The sequence below is a fragment of the Topomyia yanbarensis genome, chromosome 3 (assembly GCF_030247195.1).
Source record: "Topomyia yanbarensis strain Yona2022 chromosome 3, ASM3024719v1, whole genome shotgun sequence".
Lineage (NCBI taxonomy): Eukaryota > Metazoa > Arthropoda > Insecta > Diptera > Culicidae > Topomyia > Topomyia yanbarensis.
The window spans coordinates 110,998,653-111,023,875 of NC_080672.1; the positions used below are offsets into that span (position 1 = coordinate 110,998,653).

At 43.7% G+C, this 25,223-nt stretch overlaps 2 protein-coding genes across 2 annotated transcripts; both read right to left on the reverse strand.

Moving 5' to 3' along the window:
- Positions 1-9,443: 9,443 nt before the first annotated feature.
- LOC131687141 (uncharacterized) lies at positions 9,444-13,352 on the reverse strand. Its single transcript, XM_058971191.1, has one exon. It carries the CDS (start codon positions 13,350-13,352, stop codon positions 9,444-9,446), a length of 3,909 nt encoding a protein of 1,302 aa, XP_058827174.1.
- A 116-nt stretch (positions 13,353-13,468) lies between these two features.
- LOC131687142 (uncharacterized) lies at positions 13,469-14,899 on the reverse strand. The gene has a single exon (XM_058971192.1). It carries the CDS (start codon positions 14,897-14,899, stop codon positions 13,469-13,471), a length of 1,431 nt encoding a protein of 476 aa, XP_058827175.1.
- Between the last annotated feature and the right edge of the window lie 10,324 nt (positions 14,900-25,223).

Consider the following 25,223-nt stretch of genomic DNA (forward strand, 5'->3'; position numbering starts at 1 on the left):
ATGATACACCCTCTTGTGTTGGTTACTCTACTGCCCCACGCCACAGCCCAGGCCTTAAACTCTCTACCAATGACTACCGGGTTCCGACCGATCAATTGAGCGGTTAACTGCTCCAGCATTAGACTGAACTGCTCCAGCATTAAGCTGAACTGCTCCACTCTTCACGTTAGAGAAGCGTAACAGGTGCACGCGAAGACGCCGTTGATATTGGCGATCACGAAGCCCTCGTATGAGCGTTCCACCACTTTTTGAATGGAAAATATGTGCATAACTTGTTTCACAGCCATTCCCGATCTATTCACCATTCAATTACCTTTATCAAGGAGGACTTGATACGGTTCTGCAATCAAAGTCACATCACACAATGTTTCTGTCGTAGACTGCCACAAGAGTTGCTGTGTGGTGTCACAGTGATTCAGATTTATCTAAGTTATCTCCATTACCGTGGCAGTCCTCCTCTTGTAAGCAGGACATTTAAAGCCACCCGTCTGATGGTCGATTCCGTTCGCTGAAGTACAAGGTAAACACTTCAGCCTCTGCGTGCAGTCTCTTACAAGATGGCCAGTCTCACCGCATTTTCAGCACATCCTGGATCTATTCGGGTCTTTGCAAGTTCCTGCCAAATATCCAAAGCCCAAACACTAAAAGCTTATTTAATCACTCGTGGGGCGGTTATTAATGGGCATCTAGCCTATCCAACCTTAACCTTGGCTACATCCAGGGACTTGTCGGCAGCGGTTACCGGTAAACGAATCATTGCTGTCAGAGTTTCTCCGTATCCCTTCTTTAACGGGATCGCTATGTGCACCTCGCCCAAATTACACAGCTGCTTCAGTGCGACCCTCGGCTCGTCTTCCATCGTGATTTTATCAAAGCCCTTGCGCACATTCACCATTTCCGGCCTCAAGGCTTTGACTTTTGCCTTTTCACCTATTGATTTGGTAATAGTCTCCTATTGAATAGTCTGGTCCTATTGATAGGTAATTTGGTAATAGGTAATAGTTTGGTAATTGGCCCTTTCTTCAACTCGAAGAGCATTTCGTCTTTTTGGGTACGCCTGATTCTTACGACGTTTTCTCCAGAATCCCTCCGCTCCGGGTTCTCTCTGACCTTCTTGAGCAGCATTGGCTTCGACGAGCACGGCTTCTCCCTTTGGCGTCTTTTGACGAGCCGAAGGTTTTCCTTACCTTTTCTGCGACCCCTTTTCGATATTTCTTCTACTTTTGTTGTTTTCCGTGTTTCTCCTTCCGGTACTCTAGTTTTCTCTCTGTTGGGTGATTTCGTTTCCTTCAGCAACCTTCCTCAGTCGTCTGCCTCTTGGGTCCGCCTTGTCCTCTTTGGAGTCACGGAAACTGGCGTGTTCTCCACTCCAATCTGTTTCTCCTTCCCCTGCTTCGGAGGGGCTAGGAAGACACCAATGCTCGCTCAGCTACATAAGCCCTTTGCGTTACCATGCCATACTTATTCACGGCAGACACCAGAGCCTTTCGAATTCTGAGCACCATCTCCTTAATGTCTTTATGGACATTGTTCCTCGCGTCCACAAACTTGTGGACATTATTCCTCGCGTCCACCAACGCCACCACTTTTGGCTTCTGTGGAGTGTAATTCATTCCTCTCTGCTCTGGGTGCTGTTGCTGATTCCCCTCCTCCAGCTCTTGCTGAATGACTTCAGCTGTTGCTGGTGGTAGTGACCTCACCACCACTAGTAACAGGCGAATGTGTGAGTTTATTGTTTATTTTCTTACCTTATTTTCTTCATTTTTTTAATTGTGTGTGTATACACAATCCTGCTCCAACTGACCGGCTGTGCTTTTGTGGAAGAAACTTGTCTGCATATATCTAATGATTTATTTGGTTCTATCTATAAATGTACACATGTTTAGGCCTGGAGATGAAAGGCGATAGCTCTACTGTACATTCAACGACCCATTTCAAAAATGCCTGTTTATACACGTACATTCTGAGGCAGCCTTCATATTCAATAAGCCTCGCGCGAATGCATCCACGTATCAATTGGATATTTGCAATAGGGTAAAGTGCCTATTTTCACCATATTGAGGAGGGTGCATTACTGATTCTTAACTGCTCGGCCTACAAGTAAATGAAATGCGTACAGATTGGCATCAACAGCTTTGCTTCGTTGTTACGTACCAAAACGGTAAATTCTCGAATTTGAGTACAACGAAAACTTGAATCAAGTGGTCCTATTCTTGCGATACCATTTGACTCAATGAGTTCAACAAAGTTGACCGACTCCGCTCTAACCAACGGTTTCGAATGGATAGGGTAATAATAGACACATGACGAAAATAGGCTCATCATCCTATAATCGCACTTTCAGAACGAAAAATAATATTTTTAATTCAGGCACTTATTTACAAAAAGGAAAATAGTTGGGAAAAATATAATAAAACAATGAAACGATCTCACCAGCATGTTGCTCCGAATAAACTAATCTGTGGAGAATTCTGCTCCATCCGTGAAATTGTCGCCTCAACTACTCAGGTCCAGATGGCGCTAAGTGAAACGAACGGGCATATTTTTAGGCAACTTGCTTCACACACGTCAATGGTAAAGTTATTACGATGTGACGATAAATCACTACGCAAAATCACACTTTTCACGCGATATTTCACGTACTAACAGGAAAAACTACAAAATAAACGATTCACTTCTGTTTCTATTTGAATATACTGTAATATCACTAGAAAACTTTGAAAAATATTGACGGAGCGCAACGACACGTCCGAGCGATTCGCCAGAGCCGCCATTCTTCATTTTTGAATAAAATACAGTTGTAATACCAAAATAAATTTGTCATCAATTATAAAGTTAAACTTTTTCGAAATTACGCTAATCCATAGACAATTAACATTCGATTAGAATTATGCCAGTCGACTAAAGCAGTTTAAATGCCAAAATGACATCCAAATTTACTTTTAACCAACGTTTAGCTACAAAGAAGTTTTTTTTTGCTTCCGTATTTTTCTTTCAATCAACAACAACTACCCAACAATACCCTGTATGCCAATGTTGTACCCTTTGACAACGATCTGCTTGTCACTACATCGTTCACCGGTCGTGCATACCAAAGAGCCGCCACGAAAGCGAGAGCGCAGCCAGCGTGATGAATCATTCAGGACGACCGACATGTCGGTGTCATCCGTTGTGTGTAATGTCAGACGGAAAACGGTGTCTCGCCTTTCGAACTAGCAGCGACTTCTCTCAAACCAAACGAAACCGGGGTGCATCCTTCCATCCTGGCTAGCAGAGAACGGGTAGCCCTCGAGTTTTGCCCCTCTAGGATATTTAACAAATGAAGGCATAAATAAAATATGATGGCGTCTCGAAAATGTGGAGGGGCATAAATTTTAAATGATTTATGATTATGTGATGCAAACTATTTTCTACACCCAAGATTACTTTTCCCGCCTGCCCGATAGCGTTACAACGGCGGAGCCAAGCTTTACACATACCGACCCACCCGCATGCATAGTAGGCTTCCTAACCGTTATATTTCGCTTTTGACTTGCAAAGACAGCGCTTTCTTCGTCCTTTTCTTATCTTTTGAATTTTATCCTGTTCGCGCGAAGGCTACTTCCATTGTCGTTTTGAATGGAGGGAAAACTTCTTACGCGCTCATATGACTCTTCAAAGCGAACTTTTACGTAGCCTGGCCCGGAACTGCTGTTGATAAGGTTTTTCGATGAGATGTAATATATCTGGAAGCTTTTTTTTTCTTCTTCGTTTCTTTGTGTTCGTTTGAACCGTCTCAAGTGACCCGTCCGGCCGAATGGTTTGCGAAGAACTTTTTGTGTGTTGTAGCGATTTGATGAGTTTGGATGTGGAGTAATAAATTCAAGTGATTTATTCAACTTTAGTTGACTTGATTTGGAGTTTTAAAGGGAAGCATTTTCTCCGTTTTGGTTTCAACAGGAAATTTAAAAGTAGTCACGGATCTTTTTGTGTGTGTGTCAAAAAACCCATAAGATATGCGCATTCAATGTATAATGATTGGACAAGACCCGAGATATCACCCGAAGGAAGGCACGACCTTCATCCATCCTCTTTAACTGAAGTTTGTTTATGCCTTTCGTATTCCAAAACTTCCATTGTCCCACAAAATTTGCCAATTTTTGATACCATCGTCTAATGCCTAAGTGTTTGCCTTCTCATTGCTATTCTAATCTAAATGTCTCCTTTCTCATTACCAAGAATTAAGTAATGCAAAAGAACTCAAACTAATATTTGTAATCTGGTACAATTTTTCAGATAAGGCACTCAGGAACTTCCATATTTTACCCACGAAAAATAAGGAGTGCTTTCCATGCTTCATAGAACGGAGAGCCTCCTTGAAACTGGAACGATGTGGGCATTGTCGTTGATAAGTAAATATAAAACCATAAGTTTTATGGGAAAACTGTTTGCAGCACAGCCTATTTTAGGATTGCCCTCACCACTACTGTCATAATAATTAGCATGGAAGCTATTCATAGCTCTCGTCATCTGACGAACGTTACGATGATATTACAATGCTTTGGGTGAGCATCTTTGCTCTCAGATAAATATGTTTGATTAATGAACAACCATGACGTTTATATACAGTATTACCATTTCATCGTGAACGTCTAACGTTTGAATGTGAATCCTGGCTCCGTGTATTCCGATCAAAGGTTGAATCAAGTACAAAATATAGGATCGCCACCAGACGACATATCGTTTCTATCGTTACGTCAACAAACCGGTGCCAATAACCGCGTTTTCAGCTTTCATAAAGTTTTCATTTGCGTTTCTAACGTCGCGTATGTATATGAATTGCTTATAGGACCTTTTCGCATACAATTCTGAGCACTCTTTGCCCACCATGGAGTGTGGGAGACTATCCACGGTTCTTTCGCCGGGTACTCGTTTCAGCTGATCTTTAATCGCAGTGTAGAGAATCAAGCCAGTCAAAATGTTGGGCGCTTCCACCGGAGGAATTTCTTGTTTTGATTCATTTGTTTCGGATCTAGTGGACGCATAGCTCTTTCAATCAATAGGCACACTAATTGTAGCGAGATCGAGTATAACGATAAATCCAACGTTCTTGACCGCGCTAATGGTGTAGTGTGTCATTTCCACCGTATTCCGGATGATCATATTTGAAATTGTCGCGAATATCATGCAGTAAGATAGATCGGTTATCATCGTGAAGACAATCCGACGGCATACCGGGGGAGTTGAAGTCTTCTAGAACCAGCTGAGTTGCGATGTATATCGGAACAATATCAATAAGCCTTTGCCTTTGATTCGGATTTGACAAGCGACAACTTCCATACCTGGTACCGAACAAAGGCCGATCTTATACAATTGAAATAATAGCACGCTTTGATACCCAAAACGCTTCTCCATAGTGTTTTCTTGGCCCTGGGGAATAATGTTAAAAATGGAAAAGATCTAGGACAATAATAGGACTGAAATATAAAGACACTTGGAGTTTTGGATGTACCATGTGGACTTTCCGAGACAAGAAGACACTTATTTCGGTTTGGTAAAAGCATCCATCAAAGGACACTCTCAAGCCTTTACGAGTAAGCTTAGGAGAGGAAATGATTCCCTTCATTCTAAAATTTATTGGCACATTAGGTGGTTTAACCTTTTTCAGTATTTCTTCTCGCAGGTTACCTCAAAAGAATGCTTCAGTTTTCCCTGTTAAATTTGTATGCGTGATATATCGAAAGTTCATTAGGAGTCTCTTCGCAGGAGAACTTTTTTAATGATTTTCTCCGTATTTTCCACACTGTGTCTTGTTTCTACAATGGGAAATTCTATGGCGCATTGATTGCAATGACGATAGTTCATGCCCCGCGGCACAAACAGGCAAACAGGTAGACAAGGTCCGTTCAAATCAACAAAGATTGGAAGTACAGATGCTTCGAAAGGCTCGAAATGAGCCTGATGAAAAATAAATTCTTTTCTTATACTCCTCAATATTTGCTTAACGCAATTGCTTGCATACCAGAATTTTCACTAGCTGAAGCAAAGGGTTCTGGAAGGACCCAACCCCATATTTCGTACTTAAGGCCCCTCTCGGAGAATACACAATCGATCTCTACTTCCCGGGCGAGTATGTAAACAAAGTACTTCTTCATACACAGTCGACTGTTGTTTTGTTAGATCATGCGATATATTGATGATGTTAAATAGCTTATCTTTTGTCTGGAAGTAGACCATTCAGGAGCCGGTTATATTAGATGGATATAATTAGTATCGAAAAGGAGGCTTATCGGCACTATTTTTGTCTTCGGAGAAGAATTCAAATCGACCTCCATTAAGCCTGAAAGGATGTCGGAGATACCTTCCCATTAGCCAATACTATCAGGTACCCGCGAAAATAAGGTTTTATGACAAGAAACGGAAAATTAATGCAACGAAATTTAAAATAATAGAGTAATTTGTACTTAGCTGTGGAAAAGTTGTAGTAACAGTAATCAACAAACATTCTTTTCGCTGCGCCTTCGGTCATACAACCCACTAACAAAGTGTGTTTTCGAATAACCACCGTCTATTATCAGGGAATTTTCATTACTTACACCCGCCATGTATGAATTTTCGTCTGTACGGGTAGAAATCACTCCGAATCTTACTATCCACTCGGGATAGAAGCGTTCCGCCGGCCCTGGAGTTGAGGATTTTCCAGGTGCTTGTACAAAATCAATTCGCGACGTTGCTTTTCGGTCGACACCATTTTTTCCAATTTCCGAAAAACTGACAGAGATAAACATACAGTGTAAACAATACACTCTAAGCTACTTCTACCTAAATTTTCGAGAGCAAATATCGCATGGGTTATTTCCTACAGCGTGATTCATTTTGATATGGGACACCCTTTATCAAGGATCACCAACTTGGCTGACAGAAAATTAAAGTCTGTTGGATTTCTCGTTGTGTTGAATCGAAGTTGTTCAAGAGGCAGGGGCATCACCTGACTGGGATGGCTTAAATTAGATCTCTTCGATCGTTTTTTTTCCTTAACTTGGAAAAATTGAATCATTCAGTGTCAGCAACATGTCAGGTGGGCTCCAAATTAGCAATCTCGGTCATGTGTTATTCTTCCTGTTCTTCAATGATATTTTCTTTGTCATAACAACGGTATACATATTTATATAACCTGATGAACTCAAACTGTTTTTTATTGTACGATCCATTGAATTTGATATTGAACTTCAAAAACATGTAGATGATTTCTGTGATTGGTGTGATTGTTATTTATTGATTTTCAGTATGTCTAAATGTTCTGTGGTTTAAACGCACACAGGTATGTATAATGCAATGACAGCGAGAAATCGCTAATGAAGAATTATACCGTTCGCTTAAAACTAAGTTTGTGTTTGTTATCTCAGCCATCTCGGAGGACTTTGTATGAGTTTTTATTACACATACATACATACATACATACCCATATACATACACAGTCTGAGTAGAGTAGTTCACCGCCGGATAATATCCGAGTAGATTTCGATGAAGCTGGGAAATAAATGGCACAAGGAAGCGGGTGTCGGTGTCGGGAGAAATTCCTCCATCGGGTAACTCTCAGTCGGAGTATCTATCTATCCGAGTATCTGAATGACTGGTGCAAACAGGAGCTAAATGGCTCATGGAATCAGTAGTCAAACGGCTCACTGGGACTATAGTTAAATCACAGACTAACAGACATAACACTATGAGGGGATTCCCACAAAAAGCATCGATCCGGCAATTTTCCCAAAACACTAGGTCCACCTTTTATTCACAGTCCCAAGCACTCATTTGCTGATGAGTTACCCCTCAGGATTGGGGACAATTTTTCACTAGTGGTCTATCCACCATATGCTTGTTCATATGTCAGTGGCGCCATAATTTCAAATGTGGCCGCAGTCCCAACTACAAATATATTTAAAATGAATATTAAAGCAAGCGAAGTATTATTTTCGAGTGTTATATTTGTCAGTCTGTGGTTAAATGGCGACGTAATGGATGGAGGCATCAAAGCTCAAAGCTCGAGCCATATGATGGTGTTCTGGCACGAAGGGGGAAACGAATAGTGGACTGTATAACTACTATCTTCGCCCAGACTTTGCCTTCGATCACTGGCTTTCTTTTGGTGATCTTCACACACAGCACGGGTTCACTGACCTTAACCTTTATTTGACGTATAAGTTGTGAGTAGAAATTCAACCCGTGTGTACTGCTTGATAATCGATAGATAACTGCGTTTATTACTCAACATGATCGCGCTTATCTACCCGGTATCGGGTGTGCTTGGTGAGAGATATTGAGAGTATTGAGAGATGTTGAAAGTAATCTAATTTGATCTGGTTTAGGGATGCTTACGTTTACCCAACCTATCTTACTGGTTCGACCATGCCGGCCGCCTTGAAACCAGACGAGTTTCAATAGAAAACTGAACTTGCTTAGTGTTGTCTAAACTAGCTGCTACCATTTACTTAATGTTACTAACGATGTTGTTTCAATTCACAATTTAATTCATTTTGATTGATCTTCAGATCGAAACACTGTACTGCTGTTCGATGATACCGATTCTGTACCGCCTCCTGAGGGTGATGCGTAATACCACGCTTGTTCGATTGGTTATGCTGCTACTAGATGCCTGATTGTGCTGCTTCGTGATGATTCGGATGTTGATATGCTGCTGCGTGCAGTGCTGAATACTTCTTCGTCGATTGGTTTCGTAGAATACACGTTCTTTCGGATGACGTCAATGGGTCGCTGAGTTGATTCTGAATCGTTGTGTGTGGATCTGCTCCTCTGATCGGATATGGTTTTGGACATGCTGGTGCATCGGTTGATGCTTATCTTCCTTCCTTGTTACTTGGCTCATTGTAGATGTAAATTTTTAGGTGGTGATGATCGAAAAGGACTGGATGTAGTGAACTGAATAGAAATTTGTGTAAACCGGAACAACTTACCGACCCAGGCAATGCTGGCGCCTGAGAATTCTCCGTAGAGTGTGAACCTGGGTCGTAGTTATCCAGCTGCGTAGATGCGATTGTGGTCGAGTGACCACCCTTGTTGCCTTGCCTTAGGAATGTCGATCGATGTGATGAGCTGGCCAAGCTCATTGCCAACCGAACTGCCTAAGGTGTTGGAGGGTTTCCATGGCTTCCTCCAAGTGAAATAGTAGTGACCTTGCGAGAACTGTTGTGCTACCAACGACAACGATGTGATTAATATGCCTTAAACCATGCGATGACCCCTTTGGTCAACGCCGACGCTTGTACGCCGAGACGTTCACAGTGATAACTTGTAGAGACGATTACAAACAAGTACAGACAGACCATACCGAACAGACCTTTTACCAACTGCATATTTATGCCTTCATAATGATGATACTCAGCTGACGATATCAGCCTTTGCCTAACTTTTTGACGCAGTTGCATCGATACACACTCAGCGAGTGTTTATTGGTCAGAATTTTGATTATTTACTTCGTTGTCCCGGATGGGAAGCGGACAGACCTTCGAGATTCCTCTATCGAAGCATCCGTCTTTAGTGCGTATGGTGACAACGCGAATGTTGCCATCAGAACCGCTAAATATTTTGATGACCCTACCCAAATGCCATTTCAGAGGGGGTGCGTTTTCTTCTTTAAGTAGGACCATTGAACCAATTGAGATATTATTTCGTTCTTTGGTCCACTTTGTGCGGTTGTGTAGATCAGAGAGATACTGCGTAGACCACTTCTTCCAAATCTGCTGTGTTAAACATTGGGCTTTCTGCCATATGGTCAAGCGGTTGCTTGGTACTTCCTGCAAATCTGGCTCTGGGATAGCTGTTAGTGGACGCTGCACCAGGAAGTGACCAGGCGTCAATGCTTCATAATCGGTGGGGTCACTACTGACCGGCGTGAGTGGTCGGGAGTTCAAAACCGCTTCTATCTGCGTCAATGCAGTAGTCATTTCATCTACGTTTAGCACTCTGATTCCTATTGTTTTCCGAAAATGACTCTTGAAACTTTTGACCTGCGCTTCCCACAGGCCGCCGAAGTTTGGTGTGCGTGGGGGGATGAAACGAAACTCGATGCCGTCATCGCTCGTGTCCTTGACTATAGTTTCCTGGAATTGTTGACTGTGGAAGAGTCGATGCAGCTCTGTGAGCTCACGTTTAGCTCCGACAAATGTTGTTGCATTGTCACACATTATCAGTTGAGGCCTGCCGCGCCGAGCAGCGAAACGTTTCAGTGCCGTTAGAAACGCTTGCGTTGTTAGGTCCGAAACCAACTCCAAATGGACAGCCTTCACGACTAGGCAAACAAATATCGCCACATAGCATTTTACAGGACGCGCTCGTCGATTTGGATAACTAATCTGGAAAGGACCGCAGTAGTCTACTCCGACTTTCAGGAACGGTGGCGCGGGGTTGACTCTTGCCGAAGGAAGGTCTGCCATAATTTGCTCAGCGATTTTTGGTTTGTTTCTGAAACACGGAATGCAGTCGTGGATCACCTTCCTCGCCAAACTGTGGATGTTAACTGGCCAGAACTTGCCCCGCACTGACGAGATGAGTAATTGCTGTCCCGCATGAAACAGCCTTTGGTGGTAGTACCTGACGATCATCGTTGCTAGCGGATGGCTGTGGTGTAGGATGTACGGGTGTTTTCGCTCTTGTGACATGAATGCCTTAGCAAGCCGGCCGCCGACGATTAGTTGAGGGTTGAGTGATATTATTGAAGACGAATCTCTCACGTGACCTTGCTTCGCAAGATCTTGCAATTCTGCTGAGAAGCTTTCTTGCTGGGATACACGAACCAAATTTAACGTAGCGTCCTCCTGTTCCTGGAGGGAAAGAAATCCAATTCTCCTGGACTGTTTATTGCTGCACTGCGCGTTGTGCTTGAACCGAAGAAGGTATGCTACGAGCCTTACTAGGTCCGGAAACGAGGATCGCAATGCAAATATCTCACTGGGAGGTAGCGCTTGTGCCGGAAGTGCTACTGACGAACGTTCTTCTAACAACGATGAATCAAACTTCTCCGTGAGTACCTCTTCTGAACGTCGCCAGAAACCTTGTTCTTGAGATAACCAAATCGGACCTTCAAACCAGAGTGTTTGATACTGGAGTTGAGCCGGGGACATTCCACGAGATATCAGGTCAGCAGGATTCTCGATCCCTGCTACGTGACCCCATACTCCATCTTTGGTAAGGTGCTGGATCTCCGATACCCGATTCGCTACGAAGACCTGCCAGCGAGAAGGTGACGATTCCAACCAATGCTTTACTATCATCGAATCAGTCCAGAAATACGCATCAAGCCCAGAGTGAACTTGGTTGTACTTCTCATATAAATGACTCAGCAAGAGAGCCGAGGACAGCTCCAGCCGCGGGATAGTCATTTTCTTCTTTTTCCGCTTGAGATTTTCTAGAGGGGCCACCCTCGACTTTGACATGATCAACCGAACGGAGATGGTACCGTCGGATGAGATGCAACGAAGATACAAGCAGGCACCATATGCAACTTCTGAAGCGTCACAAAAACCATGTAGCTGAACTGACAAACACTCTTTGCTAAATCCAATCCACCGGGGAATTACTAATGACTCTAACGCCATCAAATTCTGCTTGTATTCATTCCATAAATTTTGTAGCGATTCATTCAGTGGCTCGTCCCAGTCACATTTCAGCAACCACAGCTTTTGAATAAATATCTTTGCTTGCACCACCACAGGACCTACTAATCCTAGCGGGTCGAATAAGCACGCAGCGTCGGAGTGAATGCTGCGCTTAGTGATTGCCGTTGAGCTTGACCTCCATTCTGGGAAAGTGAAGCAGAATTCATCTGTACTCGTATCCCAGCGAAGCCCCAATGTCTTCACAGTTGAGGTCGACGAATCTAACTCTAATACAGAGCGTTCATCGCATAGATGCCTTGGAAGGTTTGACAGAAGCGCTGTAGAATTAGAGTTCCACTTCCTTAAAATGAATCCAGCCGAGTCGGTTAGCTGCATGACCTCAGTCACCAACATTTTTGTTTCGGAAGTGCTGTCGGCTCCCGACAACATATCGTCGACATAAAAATCCTCCTGTACAACTCGAGCTGCGATCGGATGTGTCAATACACTGTCTTCTCCAAGCTTCTTCAAACATCTCGTAGCTAGATATGGTGCACTGGCGGTGCCGTAGGTGACGGTTTGCAGTTCGAAAGTTTTGATCGGTTCTTCCGGCGTGTCTCTCCAAAGGATGCGTTGCAGATGCTTGTCTACCTCTTGGACCTGAACCATCCTATACATTTTAGCAACGTCAGCAATGACTGCGATGCGATGACGACGGAATCGTAGAATAGTGCTCATCAGATCGTCCTGGACAACTGGTCCCACCATCAGTGCATCATTAAGTGAGACTCCAGTCGAAGTGCGGCACGATGCGTCAAAGACAACTCGCAGCTTGGTAGTTGTACTGTCGGGTCGCAATACTGCATGGTGCGGCATATAATACACAGGATCGGTGCAGCTTTGCTCCGCATTTACCTCCTTCATGTGGCCCATCAGGATGTACTCGTGAATGAATTCTTTATACATCGCCTTCAGAGCCGAGTTGATACTGAAACGCTTCTCCAGTCCGATGAACCGTTTCATAGCGATATTGCGAGATTCTCCCAACCGTTCGATTACATGTTCTTTCCTGGGGAGAGTCACCACGAACTTGCCATTTTGATCGCGAAACGTCGTTTTGTTGAACAGATCTTCGCAAGCTGTCTCCTCAACAGAGTGAGTTCTATTCACATGGCATGTCTCCAGTTCCCAAAACTTTGCGATCATTTCCTGTAGGTCAATAGTTGAGCTGACGTAGCTTGTCGTTGTGGGTATACTATTTGACCGATTTGGAACCTTCCCTGACACTACCCAACCGAATACTGTCTCTTGTAACGTTGGACCATCTTCAGACACTTTCTGCTTTCCTTGCAACAGTAGGTCGAAGTAGAATTCCGCTCCAATTATCATATCGATCGGACCGGGCTCCCAGAATCTTGGATCCGCCAACAACAGCTGTGCAGGAAACTTCAGCAGATCGGCCTGAACTGGTTTGAGCGGAAGTGTTGGTGAGATTCTCGGCAACACATGGAACTGCATTTTTGCTTCATACGACGATACAGACGGGCTTCTTGGTTGAACGTTAGCCTCCACAAACTTGGTCGACATTATGCTGCTGTTACCAATTCCTTGCACCTTCAGAAAATCAGGAGTTTCGCGGCACTTCAACTTCTTGGTAAAGCTGCTGGTTATGTAACAAAACTCCGAACATGAATCCAGCAGTGTTCTGGCGAACGCAGTATTTCCCCGCTGATCTATGACTCGAACGATTGCTGTTGACATCAGCACTTGACGAATTGTTGGTTCAAAATTGGAGCGTGGGAGTTCCACGGCTTTAAGGGCGACTGTGTTTTGTTGTGTGGGGGGTTGTGGGTGAGTGTGTTGTGAGCGAGATTGGATCACGGGGTATGAAGTTGTTGGTTGTGCTTGTGCGTCTGGCTGAGTGAGTGATGTTTGTGTCTGGTTTTGCGATTTCGAGCGGCTGTGGTTTTGTTGTTGTTGGTTTTTACTTGTGTCCGAACAGGCGGCTGTGGGACGGAGGGAGGATTAGACTGTGGATAGGAGGGCTTAGACTGGCGAACAACATGTGCTGAACTCTCGAAATGAAGCATAGTATGATGTCGTTTACCACAGCGATTACAACAGCCTCTAGTACAGCCTTCAGCGAAATGACCCACCGTCAAGCAGTTTCTACACAGACGCTTTTTGTTGACCTCTTCAACACGTTGAGCTATGGACATTCCTTGTAGTTTGTTGCACTTGAAAGGTAAATGGAACGATTCACCACAAAATAAGCACCGACGTTGATACTGCAACGAAGTATGCGTGACGGATAACCTTGGTCGTCTTCCTTCACCGTCGTTGGATTTATTAGGAGCAATCGACTGAAGAACCGAGCATTGGTCTCTCAGGAACTCCATCAAACTCTCATACTTGGGAACTTCCTTGGAGTTATGGTGTGACTCCCACTGTCGAAGAGTCATCGAATCCAAACGAGTGTACACCATATGTGCGAGAATAGTCGACCAATTATCTGTTTGCTCTCCAATTTTCTGTAACATAAGCAGATTCTTGTCAAATTCACTGATCAGGTGATTTAGTGACTCGCAGTTTTCTTTCCTCATTGGTTCAATAGCAAAAAGCGCATCCAGATGGGCCTTGACGATCAGTTTCTTGTTCTCGTACCTTTTCTCCAACACCTTCCAGGCCACCTCATAGTTATCGGCCGACAGGTCAACCGAGTTTATCTCCTGGAATGCTTCGCCTGAAACCGATGATCGCAAATATGTGAACTTGTCAATGTCTGTCAATTGTCGATTGTTGTGGATCAGACTGCGAAAAGTATCGCGAAAGCTTGTCCAATCCTTGATTTTTCCATTGAATGACGGAAGCTTGATGTCTGGGAGTTTTACTCGGGAAACTGGCTGATCAGTAATTGCATTATCAACTGCATTTGGCTGCATAATAGGATCGACTTTCTTCGGACGCAATGCAATCAAAGCTGACTTTATTTCGTAATATTGCTCCTCAACAACACGTATAGCTTCATCGAACTCGTCTTCACGTTTCACTGCTAGCGCCTCCATTCGCAGCGCTCGGTCCTCGACGGAACCTTTCACTTCAGGTTTTTCATCCTCCTCCTCGATGACCAGTTCTATTTTTCGGCGAACGGTGTAGAATTTACGCATAGCGTTCTCCAGAGTCTCCAGCCGAACATCGATTTGGTTTTCCTGCCTATCCCTCTGGAATCTTTCGACGAAACGCGCCAAAGCCTTGATGGATCCATGCAACTGCTTTTCTTGCTTCTTCAGCTCCTTGAGCTCATCCATTTTCGCACACACTTGATAAGGATCACTTGCAAGTTTACAGTACTGCTTATAAATTCACTAAATAACTAGAATAAGTTTATGAATGTTCACCTTGATTTAGATTCAGTTTATGCACGCCACTGTCAATTATGAGATCACACCGCGGTACTGTAAACTTGGCTTTAGTATGTTTAATTTCACTTTTGCACTTTTCATTCACTATTCACTGCCTTGGACGCTGGAACTGGCATTTTTCGTATCGTAATTAATCAACTCGACGTCCCACAACGCGCGATTGACAGCCGAATATCATCTGATTGACAGCCGAGAGCAAACTTGTAACGGAGAAATACAACAAACCTTCGAAAAATCGCAATGGCGAAACCAGTTATAACTTCAAAGGAAATCGAACTCAACCCAGATCACAATTTCCGGAAAAAAACTCAAAAATCATTTTTCCAATCTTTATTGACCAATCTCACACATAATCTCAACCCAATACATGCAACCCAAGCCACACAAACATGCACTACCCACATGCAGTATACTTAACAGAAGCAATTTTTCCAATTTCTGATGACACGATGAGGTAACTAGCAGCCTGCCGATCCGATACTCCAACAGCAGAACGAATTCACTTCCACCGACGGTTGATCCGAAACAGCATCCAACGCTTCACACGTTTTTCCCTCCGTAGTGACGCTACCAGCAGAACAATTGGTAGTAGCAGCACAATGCCACTGGATGAACGCGCCAAAACCACAGGAGGATCACGACGATCAATTGTCACATGCACTATTGTTCGTCTTTTATATAGCACTGTGACCACGTTATCACACTGCCTTTCTGAGGCAGCTTTATGACGCCGCTGAATCGCGGGCAACTACTGTGATCGAACAAATCACTAATTATGTTCAGAACTGTTCACTTTAATCTTCTGGTCCGGCGAATCCGGCTCGAAGGACCATGTTCTGGCACGAAGGGGGAAACGAATAGTGGACTGTATAACTACTATCTTCGCCCAGACTTTGCCTTCGATCACTGGCTTTCTTTTGGTGATCTTCACACACAGCACGGGTTCACTGACCTTAACCTTTATTTGACGTATAAGTTGTGAGTAGAAATTCAACCCGTGTGTACTGCTTGATAATCGATAGATAACTGCGTTTATTGCTCAACATGATCGCGCTTATCTACCCGGTATCGGGTGTGCTTGGTGAGAGATATTGAGAGTATTGAGAGATGTTGAAAGTAATCTAATTTGATCTGGTTTAGGGATGCTTACGTTTACCCAACCTATCTTACTGGTTCGACCAGATGGATCAAGTGAGGCTCGAAGATAGAGCAGACGAAAGAGGTACGAAAAAAGCACAACGGAACCCCCGCGAAGTAATACCTTGATAAAGTTTCTATAGAATAGAAGGGCGAAAAAAGGGTAAGGAGTGTTTTTAGTGGTTAGGCACGAAAGTGAATCGTGAGTCCCACACAGTGCCAATACTTTACAGCCCAGGCTTTTGAAACTGTTAAACCCTTACAATAAAAACACACAAGAGACAGCAGGAAAAAGAAGTTAGGACAAGATTTCAGGAGCTTAACAACACCCCCCCCCCCTTTCGGATCTACAGCGAGTTGGGGAGTTTTGCGTGGAATATGGTGAAGTAGGGCAATGTTGGCCTCCACGAAACCTCTTCAAAAAGCCATATAAATCCAAAAGCAGCGTCGTAAGATTTCAATTATGGCATACTGGCGGCAGAACACGTATGCGAATAAAGATTTCATTGAAAGTGAACCAAGGGCCGATAACCGACAGCCACTTCATTAAACTACCCTAGTAAGGATGGGTGACACTTCCCCGAAACGACGAGAGGGCTGTCCCTCGTCCAGTTAAAACTCTGGTAGCTCCCCAGAGTACGTTGGAAGCCTGGCACCTTAGCCGGTGGAAGTAGGTTCAGTTGAACATTCCTGACTACCGCCGAACCTGCTTTAAACACGGTACCCTAATGAAGACTGCGTCAACCCTCGTATATACAGGCAACTACTTACTACGGGCGTAGATAGAATCTTAGAGTTGGTACCCAAAAAGCATGGAAGAAGAGTTCGCCTCGTTCGCCAAAGGTGGGCTTGCGAAATCACCGATCCAGCAAAACAACCAAATGCAACCACAACATCAGCAGTTTCGAGTGCAGTCCAAGGAGGCCATACCGTGCACGACCGACGACAAGCCAAGGAAAGCTAAGGTATTGGGTTCGCTCGCCAGAACCAAGCATTGCCGAACTAAATTGTCAGTCTGGGTTGCCTAAAGTGACTAAGACAGAGCAAAAATCTAAGAGTCTACGAATTCGTGGGCAACGTGTAGGGACAAACCAGGGATGTAGAGACCAGCATCAAATCCGCTGAAAACGCCGAAAAGACATTTACGAACACGGAGATAGCGAAAGCAGAGGCCCATGAGACACCAAAAGGTGACCGGCATTCCCTTTCTGTGAAAAGAATAAGGGAAACACCAGGAGAGAAGGTGGCACTGAAAAAGCTCAAGAAGGCTGGTGAAAGACAGCGAAACAACCGACAATTGCAGAGTGAATGGTGAACCGCAGAAACCGCCGAAGGGAGGAGGAAAACACAGCCGTGCCATGAGAAACTTTAGTCGTCAAAGCAAATGACGACGTGACATACGCTGCGATCCTCAAAAGGGTGACAAAGGATCCCGAGCTGGAATAGTTGGCGTACTCAGAATGGCAAAAATTCTGTGCGAGCTAAAGAGAGATCTATTGATCAAGAGCTCAGCCTATCGGGAACTCGTGGAGGAAATGGTGGAAGAAGAAGCGAATGTGAGACCTTTAGTTCAGGAAGCAGTTGTCGAGTGTAGGAATCTGGACGAGGCGTACAGTGGCTCACGACACGATGGACGGTTTTCGAGTTCAATAGCTGGTGGATAGCACACATTAGGGCCAGCATCAACGGTGTATTCGTATGCTCCCCCTTGGTGGACACCAGAGCAGAATAATCGGATGCTGGAAGCACTAACCGACTAGTTAGTCAGACGAACGCCGGAGGGGGAGATTTCAACGCTTGGGCAGTGGAGTTGGCTGGCAGGCTAGGCCTATTAGAAGCACTGGCAAAGCTGGACGTAGGGCTGTGCAACGAAGGTACCGCTAGCACATTCCGTAAAGACGGCCGGGAATCCATCATCGACGCAACATTCTGCGGTGCGTCGATGATGGATAACATGAGTTGGCGAGTTAGTGAGGAAACACACATAGCGACCACCAGGCGATCTACTACACCATTGGTCGGCGTAATGGTACGGAAAGCGAGGACCGAGGAGCGGATCATGCCGAACAACGGAGGAGCAAGAGGCAGCACGAGACGTCTCCTGGCGGGTGTCTCATCGTCAATACTTCCTTCCTTCCTTCAGCTTCCTTTCGACGCAGATTTTGTCCAGGCACTGATGATCCCAAAAGTACCTGCATCGGTTTGAACATGTTTCGTCACCCCTTTGCTCGGAGTGTGAACATGAAAGAGACCTGTGGTCACACGTGGTCTTCGAATGCCCTAGATTCGAAGAAGTTCAAAGGAGTATACCAGGTGTGACAGTTGACAATATCACCGAAGAGACGTGCCACGACGAGCATATCTGGGATGCTGTTAACAGAGTGGTTACGGGTATATTCTCCGACCTGCAGAGGAAGTGGGGAAGCGATCGACCAAGCCACGCCGCCGACTAGAAAACTGCCGTTAAGCTATAAATCTGGTTCGTGAAAAATATCGCCGCAGAAGAATTATCCGCCGCAGTAGACTAATTCCACCGCCGGGGACTAGATCGAGTAGATCGCGTCGTACGCAGCGGGTCGTTGGGGCGCCAGTGAATCGGAAGCTACGCTCCGCCCGGAATTGATGGGCAGACCTGGGTACCTATTGGCTGGCACGCTGAGCATGAGCATGAGCATGGCATGATGACCGCACAATTCGTAGTTGCTACTCCGTGATTGACCAGAACAAGCGAAATTGCACAGAGAATCAACAGATGGGGCCTGGGAGTAGCTATCCACCAACAATGTACAAGTCTCGAGAGTTCTATTCTTCAAAATGTCAATAACGGTGCCGGCCACGTCCTTACAGTCATCGGGGAAGGAAAGGAATATTAGTGTGGTAAACGTTGTTATGGAGACCGTGTATACCTCTGCATCTCCACGTTTGCCACGGGAAGGAGTTTTTGTTAGTGGGATGGGGTAAAGCGTTACACAAATCTGGATTCACCTTGATAAGTGATACGATTATGCAACTCTCAGAGATGTTATCATGTGTTTGTTGTTCTGGGCAGCCGGCTGCCGAGAATTTATGATAGATTTATCGTTTGTTGAATTAATTCGGAAATACTTGATTTGTAAAAAATGCAACTTCAACTCCGGGCAACCGGTTGCCGGGAGTGTTGCCTATACTTGAATGAATCAATTTTTTTCAGATGGCATGCACACGAATTTATTATTCCCTGTTTCATCTTTCCGGCAAAACACGACCGTTCAAGAAAAATACAATATAACATAAAGCCTAGATCAAGATTTCGTAACATAACATTTATGGATTACCATCATTGATACTACTACAAGTAATGAAACGACAATTATATATATTGCTTTTTCTTCACGAAAGATTTAATAAAATACAGACTTTCAGGCAATCGATATTCGCGCGGGTTTTTATGTTAGCTGGAATGTATTTTGAGCGGTATAAAGCAAGCACCACCTAAGTCCATAAAACGACCGACTTTGTATGTCCGATATACAACCGATGACGCGCGCTTTTTTACGCTAGCTACTCCGAATTGAGGCAACACCGAAGGCAAAGTGAAGAATGCAATCTACTGATTGAAGCTAAAATAAGCAGAATATGTAAAAAATGAAGCAGAGAATCATGTTCTTGTCTTTTCCCAACACAATACTAATATTATAATTAGTATTCAATATTGTATGTTACATCTATAATCAATCTGTTACATATATAATTCAGAATGAAACAATTTCGAAAAATGTTATATAATTTCAGTGAGCATAAGCGTTATTGAAGAAACATGGAATACTATACTGATCATATCAACGAAATACTCGAGAGCATTAATTATCTCGGTAATCGCAATACCTATTCCACATGGGTCTAAAGAGCATACCTTACAAACCCCTCCATCTATTCCCCGTGACTCAACGCACTAGACAAACTCGGTCCATCCACCTCCCAAACGCTCACCAGAAATATATGCAGGAAAACTCACAAATATCACAATAGAATAAAAGAGACAGGACAGGTAACAGAAATCAAGCAAACCCTGCATATCCCCGTCCCTCAGCGTACACTGCACGTTTTAAAAACAAATGAGAGAATCAGTGCAAAGAAAGAAGGTGATGATCTAATTTTTCTTTGTCATGATGGCACTATTCCAATTAGAAAGATAATAAACCTATCAGAAGACACAAGCCGCCATCCACACGATGGCTGTCGGACCTACAAAGTCCAACAACTGGCAAACAGACCCCAATCGACCCCAAACAGTGTGTGTGAGATGAACAGCGTAATTTTACTATATATTCCATGGTCGGTTCACACATTAAAAACATTCTAGCTTGGTGCGATGATATACAGAATATGAAGGTTAAAATATGAAAAAGGATAACTTATCTTGATTCCAACGGGAAGAAGCGTCCGTTTAGAAATTCCTAAGCATCCCCACCCTGCTGCCTCACAAGCCATATTCAATATGTAATGCTCCGTATCTATATACTTTCTCACTACAACACAACCAGCTATATCATTCCACTAAGACTGCGGAATATATCACTACCGAACGATTTTATCTGCATGTTTGCTTTCTCTAGCTGGATCTATTTTTCGAAACATCACTATTCACTTCATTCTTCCTTGGGATTAACAGCAATAAGGCACAATAGAACTATTTTACAACCTATAAATCACTACTAACTGGAAAAGACATTCATCCGGATGGCATAGCACCAAAAATTTTCCACAGAATGAAATAATCGCGAGAGAGCTGTGCAAAACGATCCTCTCGCGATGACTGTCCAAAGCAAACTCTCAGACCTGGGTACCTATTGGCTGGCACGCTGAGTAGATAAAGTCCACTGCCGGGGAGTATATTGAGTAGACCGGGACGAAGCGGAGAGCTGTTAATTGGCTCACAAAACAGACGTCGATACCGAGAGAAATTCTGTAAATCACCGTAGAACTCTCAATCGGAGTCGGGTAGTTTTTCCGCTGGACAAGTAGATCTTGATAAAGCTGTGAGCTAAATTGCTTAAGAAAGCGGGTGTCGGTGTCGGGAGGAATACCTCCGTCTGGGAACTCTCAGTCGGAGTAGGGTGAGTTCGCTACCGGGGACTATCCGAGTAGATCTTGATAAGGCTGGGAGCTGAAAAACTCACGGAAACAGGAGCTCAATGGGTCAGGAAAGTAGCAGCTAAACGCCTCACTGAAACGACAACTTAATAGCGACGTAATAGATGGAGACGATGAGCAAGAGAAAAGTTAAGAACTAAATGGCTCAAATGTCGAGCCATTCCATCGATCAAGTGAGACTCCGAGATAGCTGTGGAAAACTGATGAGCCACAGAAAGAGGTGCGAATAATTTTAAGAATGATTGTGTATCCTATGAGAATATCAATAATTAAAATTAAAATTGAAATAGTGCTCAAAACGTTATGAAATCACAGAAATAGCCAACGGCTATTCAAGAACGTGCAACTTCAATTTCGAACTCACCGGCAAGACTCTAATGTACCCAGTTAGCCAGCAGCCTTTCAATAACGACATCACAAAACTACACACATTGAATGCACTCTGGACTAAAACAACAAAGTTTTACTGCCGCCAATTAACGCTTCAGCATTTAATTCCGTTGGCTAATTTGACGGCACCTTCGCGTGAACTTCTCACCCCCAGGACGACCTTCTCGACTAAACGGTTGGCAAGAAAAAAATCAACTAAAAGTAAGCATTTAGTCATAATGCATCCATTAAAATGCCACAATCGTACGGGGTCCCGGGACTGTGCAGTCCGGGCGGTAGTTTCCTCTGTCTTCCTGCAGGCGCATTAAAATAAATTTGCACAACTCAACGCCCGGCTGCCAAAGCCGTGGTGGTCGGTCCAAAAGTCGCAACCCACGAGGAACTTGACTGACGAAAGCTTTGAGTAAGAGCGATTGCAGCGCGAACACAAGTTTAATGTCTTCAATTAAAATGGAGATTTATGAACATGACAATGGTTTTAAGTAATGCTGCGTTTGCCGTGGAGGTTGGTCCTTTAGTTGGTTTGTGTGGAGCTGTTCCCCCCACTTGCAAAATCTTCGCTAATGTGATGCAATCATGCTGAGAGGAAGCCCATCAATTTCGGGGCATTCATTTGCATTAATGCGTCTTATTTCGCCTTCACTGACGTTCGATGTACCCACCGATGAGCGATCCATGTTAAGAATTTCGGCCTCCCCTGGCACAGCTTCATATCGGCATGATTGATTAATTGAATTAAAACCAAGAATGCAGCAAATCTCAACTATCTGCTCGGCCAAGTGGAAGAGGAACAATGACCGAGATCAATCATGAATCATCACAGTCAGCCGGTGGGGAAGTGGGAAAACATTTTCCGCTACTGAAGATTTTCCTCTTGCTGGAGCTTCTCAGACACCGTCCGCTCGATGATGACGCTGATCTTCGTCATCGTACATCAGCTCTTCCTGTAGGGCTCGCTCGGGATCATAAATCATGCGGTCATATAAAAGATGAGTGGGCTCCGGCCGGGCAATCTCCCTCTTCAGATCGAATCCGTCGACTAGGAAGGATGTTTGCAGGGATTGATAAATTAGCTATCAGAGTGGCGCCTTTGTTTGGTCACTCTCCGTCTCGCACGATTTGATGGAGAACTCTCGATGAACTCTTGACACTTTTCCTCTGGACCATTACGGAACGTAGCATCAAGGCAGCAGAAAAGGATGTATCATCATGTCCTAGAGCTGTACCAACCTACCACTTGGGACTGGCCACTCGAACGCGGGTTTATTTCTTTTCACGGAGGTTCACTTTGCTGACCGTCAAGTAGAACTTGACCAAATCGGGGACCACAGCTTTTCTTACGAGGGGATGTTTTTTTTCGGTGAAAAACCGATATTTGTCTTCACTTAATGAACCGTATCAATTTCCTCTTGCGGGTTAAGATGGGCTACCGGGTCGAGTAGCATTGTTTACGAAAGTCACGTTTTCCGACACGTTCACAGATTCCTAGCGGTAAGGCGGTAAATGGGTATTTTATCTGCTGGCACCAGAAAAATATTGGTTCAAAATTCAGTTTGCAAGAAAAACAAAACCGTCATCACTCATTTTGAGTGATGACTGTAGGCTAATTTTTCGAGCAATCTCCAGCTGTGAAAACAAATTGAAATCGGGCCACGCTTCTGTTCCAGTTCGGTGTAATTTTCTGCCATTGATTTCCTTCCAGGCAAAATTATTGTACACTGCCACGTGGTTCATGTATTCATGAGCGTACATTGTGATACATTTATTCAACGTTTTGATGGTTAAAAAATGTGTGTTAAAATTGTCAGTTGAATGTCTGTCTTATTTAAACGTGCGATTGCGTGAAAACACCTGTAAAAATGTGATTATAATTGAACAAACAATAATTCAAAGGATTTATTTTTCATTGAACAATGAATGAATTACCATTGGCAATTTTCATGCCTTTGAAAAGGGAGAAAATGCCAGAGTAATGGCAGTCGATTGCTTATGGAAATAATTTCATTACCTACTAATTAGAGAATTTATTACTGATTAAAAATATTGTATTGTGTATGATTTATATTCACTTCAGATACGCAAATAATATTGATCCACCTAAAAGTGTGATGAAACATTTGAATAATATGTACAGGAAAAAAGATGAATCTTGTTCAAGGAAATCTTGCTCATAAGTTTTCAATCTTTTGGATCACCCTCTTCCTATACAATATTCTTTAAAAAATATGGACTCCTCGTCTGCCAAAGATATCTTTTGAGGAATAATGTGATACTATTATTATGGATAAACCTACTAGATAAAAACCTGAGATCCAAAAGGAGGGTCCATGAGATCTGGACCCCGCCGAAAATTTTCAACTTGTTGAGAAATTTTTAATTAGTTTCACTTTTAAAGTAATTTCAAACTCAAAATGATTTCAAACCATCAGGGGTGGGCGTAGCGTATTGGTAAATCGATTGCCTTGTACGCTGCGCACCTGGGTTCGAGTCCCGACCCCGCACATAGGGTTAGAAATTTTTCATAAGAGATTTTTCTAACCCGAAGAGGCGAATGACCTTAAGGTTAAAACCTCTATAATCAAAAAAAAAAGATTTCAAACCAAATTTTCACTGGTTTTTTGGATGAATAACCCACAACCGAAACCATCACCCTCCCAGCCTATCTTAGTATGCCTACTGGATGAAGGTGATTGGGATGAGAGAGGGGTGGTTCGCAAGAGGGTGTATGAGGTGGTCATTTAAGGGGATCTGTTGGAGGCTACATGGTGAGGTACTTGTTGGTGGAGGGGGTTTAGGGAAGGGTGTTATGTACTGTAAGGAGGAGGGGCGTTCATCCACTCACAGCATACCCTTAGCTACACCCCTGTTAAAATATAGAAAACCCTATTTCAGTTAAAAGAAAATTAACCAGGATTAGATTGGCGAGGTCCAGAGTGATTGCATAACCTTTCTATATGAGAAAGTCAAAATGTGCAAAGTTCAAAAACGCAATTTTTATTCGGGATTACATCGAATCTCGACATTTCATGCATTTTACAGACATTTGGTATAAAAAATGTGAATTCGCTTTTGAAATTTTCCTTTAAAGAAAAATTGCATCACGGGAAAAACGCTGCAGAAAATTACCTAGTGGAACCGACCCTTTTAAGACTTTCAGACAATAAAATAGAACCCATTAGTAAGCTTTTAGCATATTTATTTCATTCAACTTCAATACCATAACCGTACGTTCGCACCTTACGCTTAATTCCACTCATTATCTTCTGTTCAATATCTGGCTGCAGCTTCATTTAGGCAGAAACCCACTTTTTTCATGTCTTCCTCAGATTTGACCTCCTTCGGATGCTTTCGCAGTGCCCTCTTCCTAATTGCCTAGTATTTTTCGATGGGCTTTAGTTCCGGTGCGTTCAAGTCCCTGGGTACGAAAGTGACCTCGTTGGCTTTGTACCACTCCAGGAAAACATTTGAATAGTGGAACGAAGCTAAATCCGGCCCGAAGATCGTAGAGCCCTCGTATTGCTTCAACAGAGGACGGAGACGCTTCTGTAGA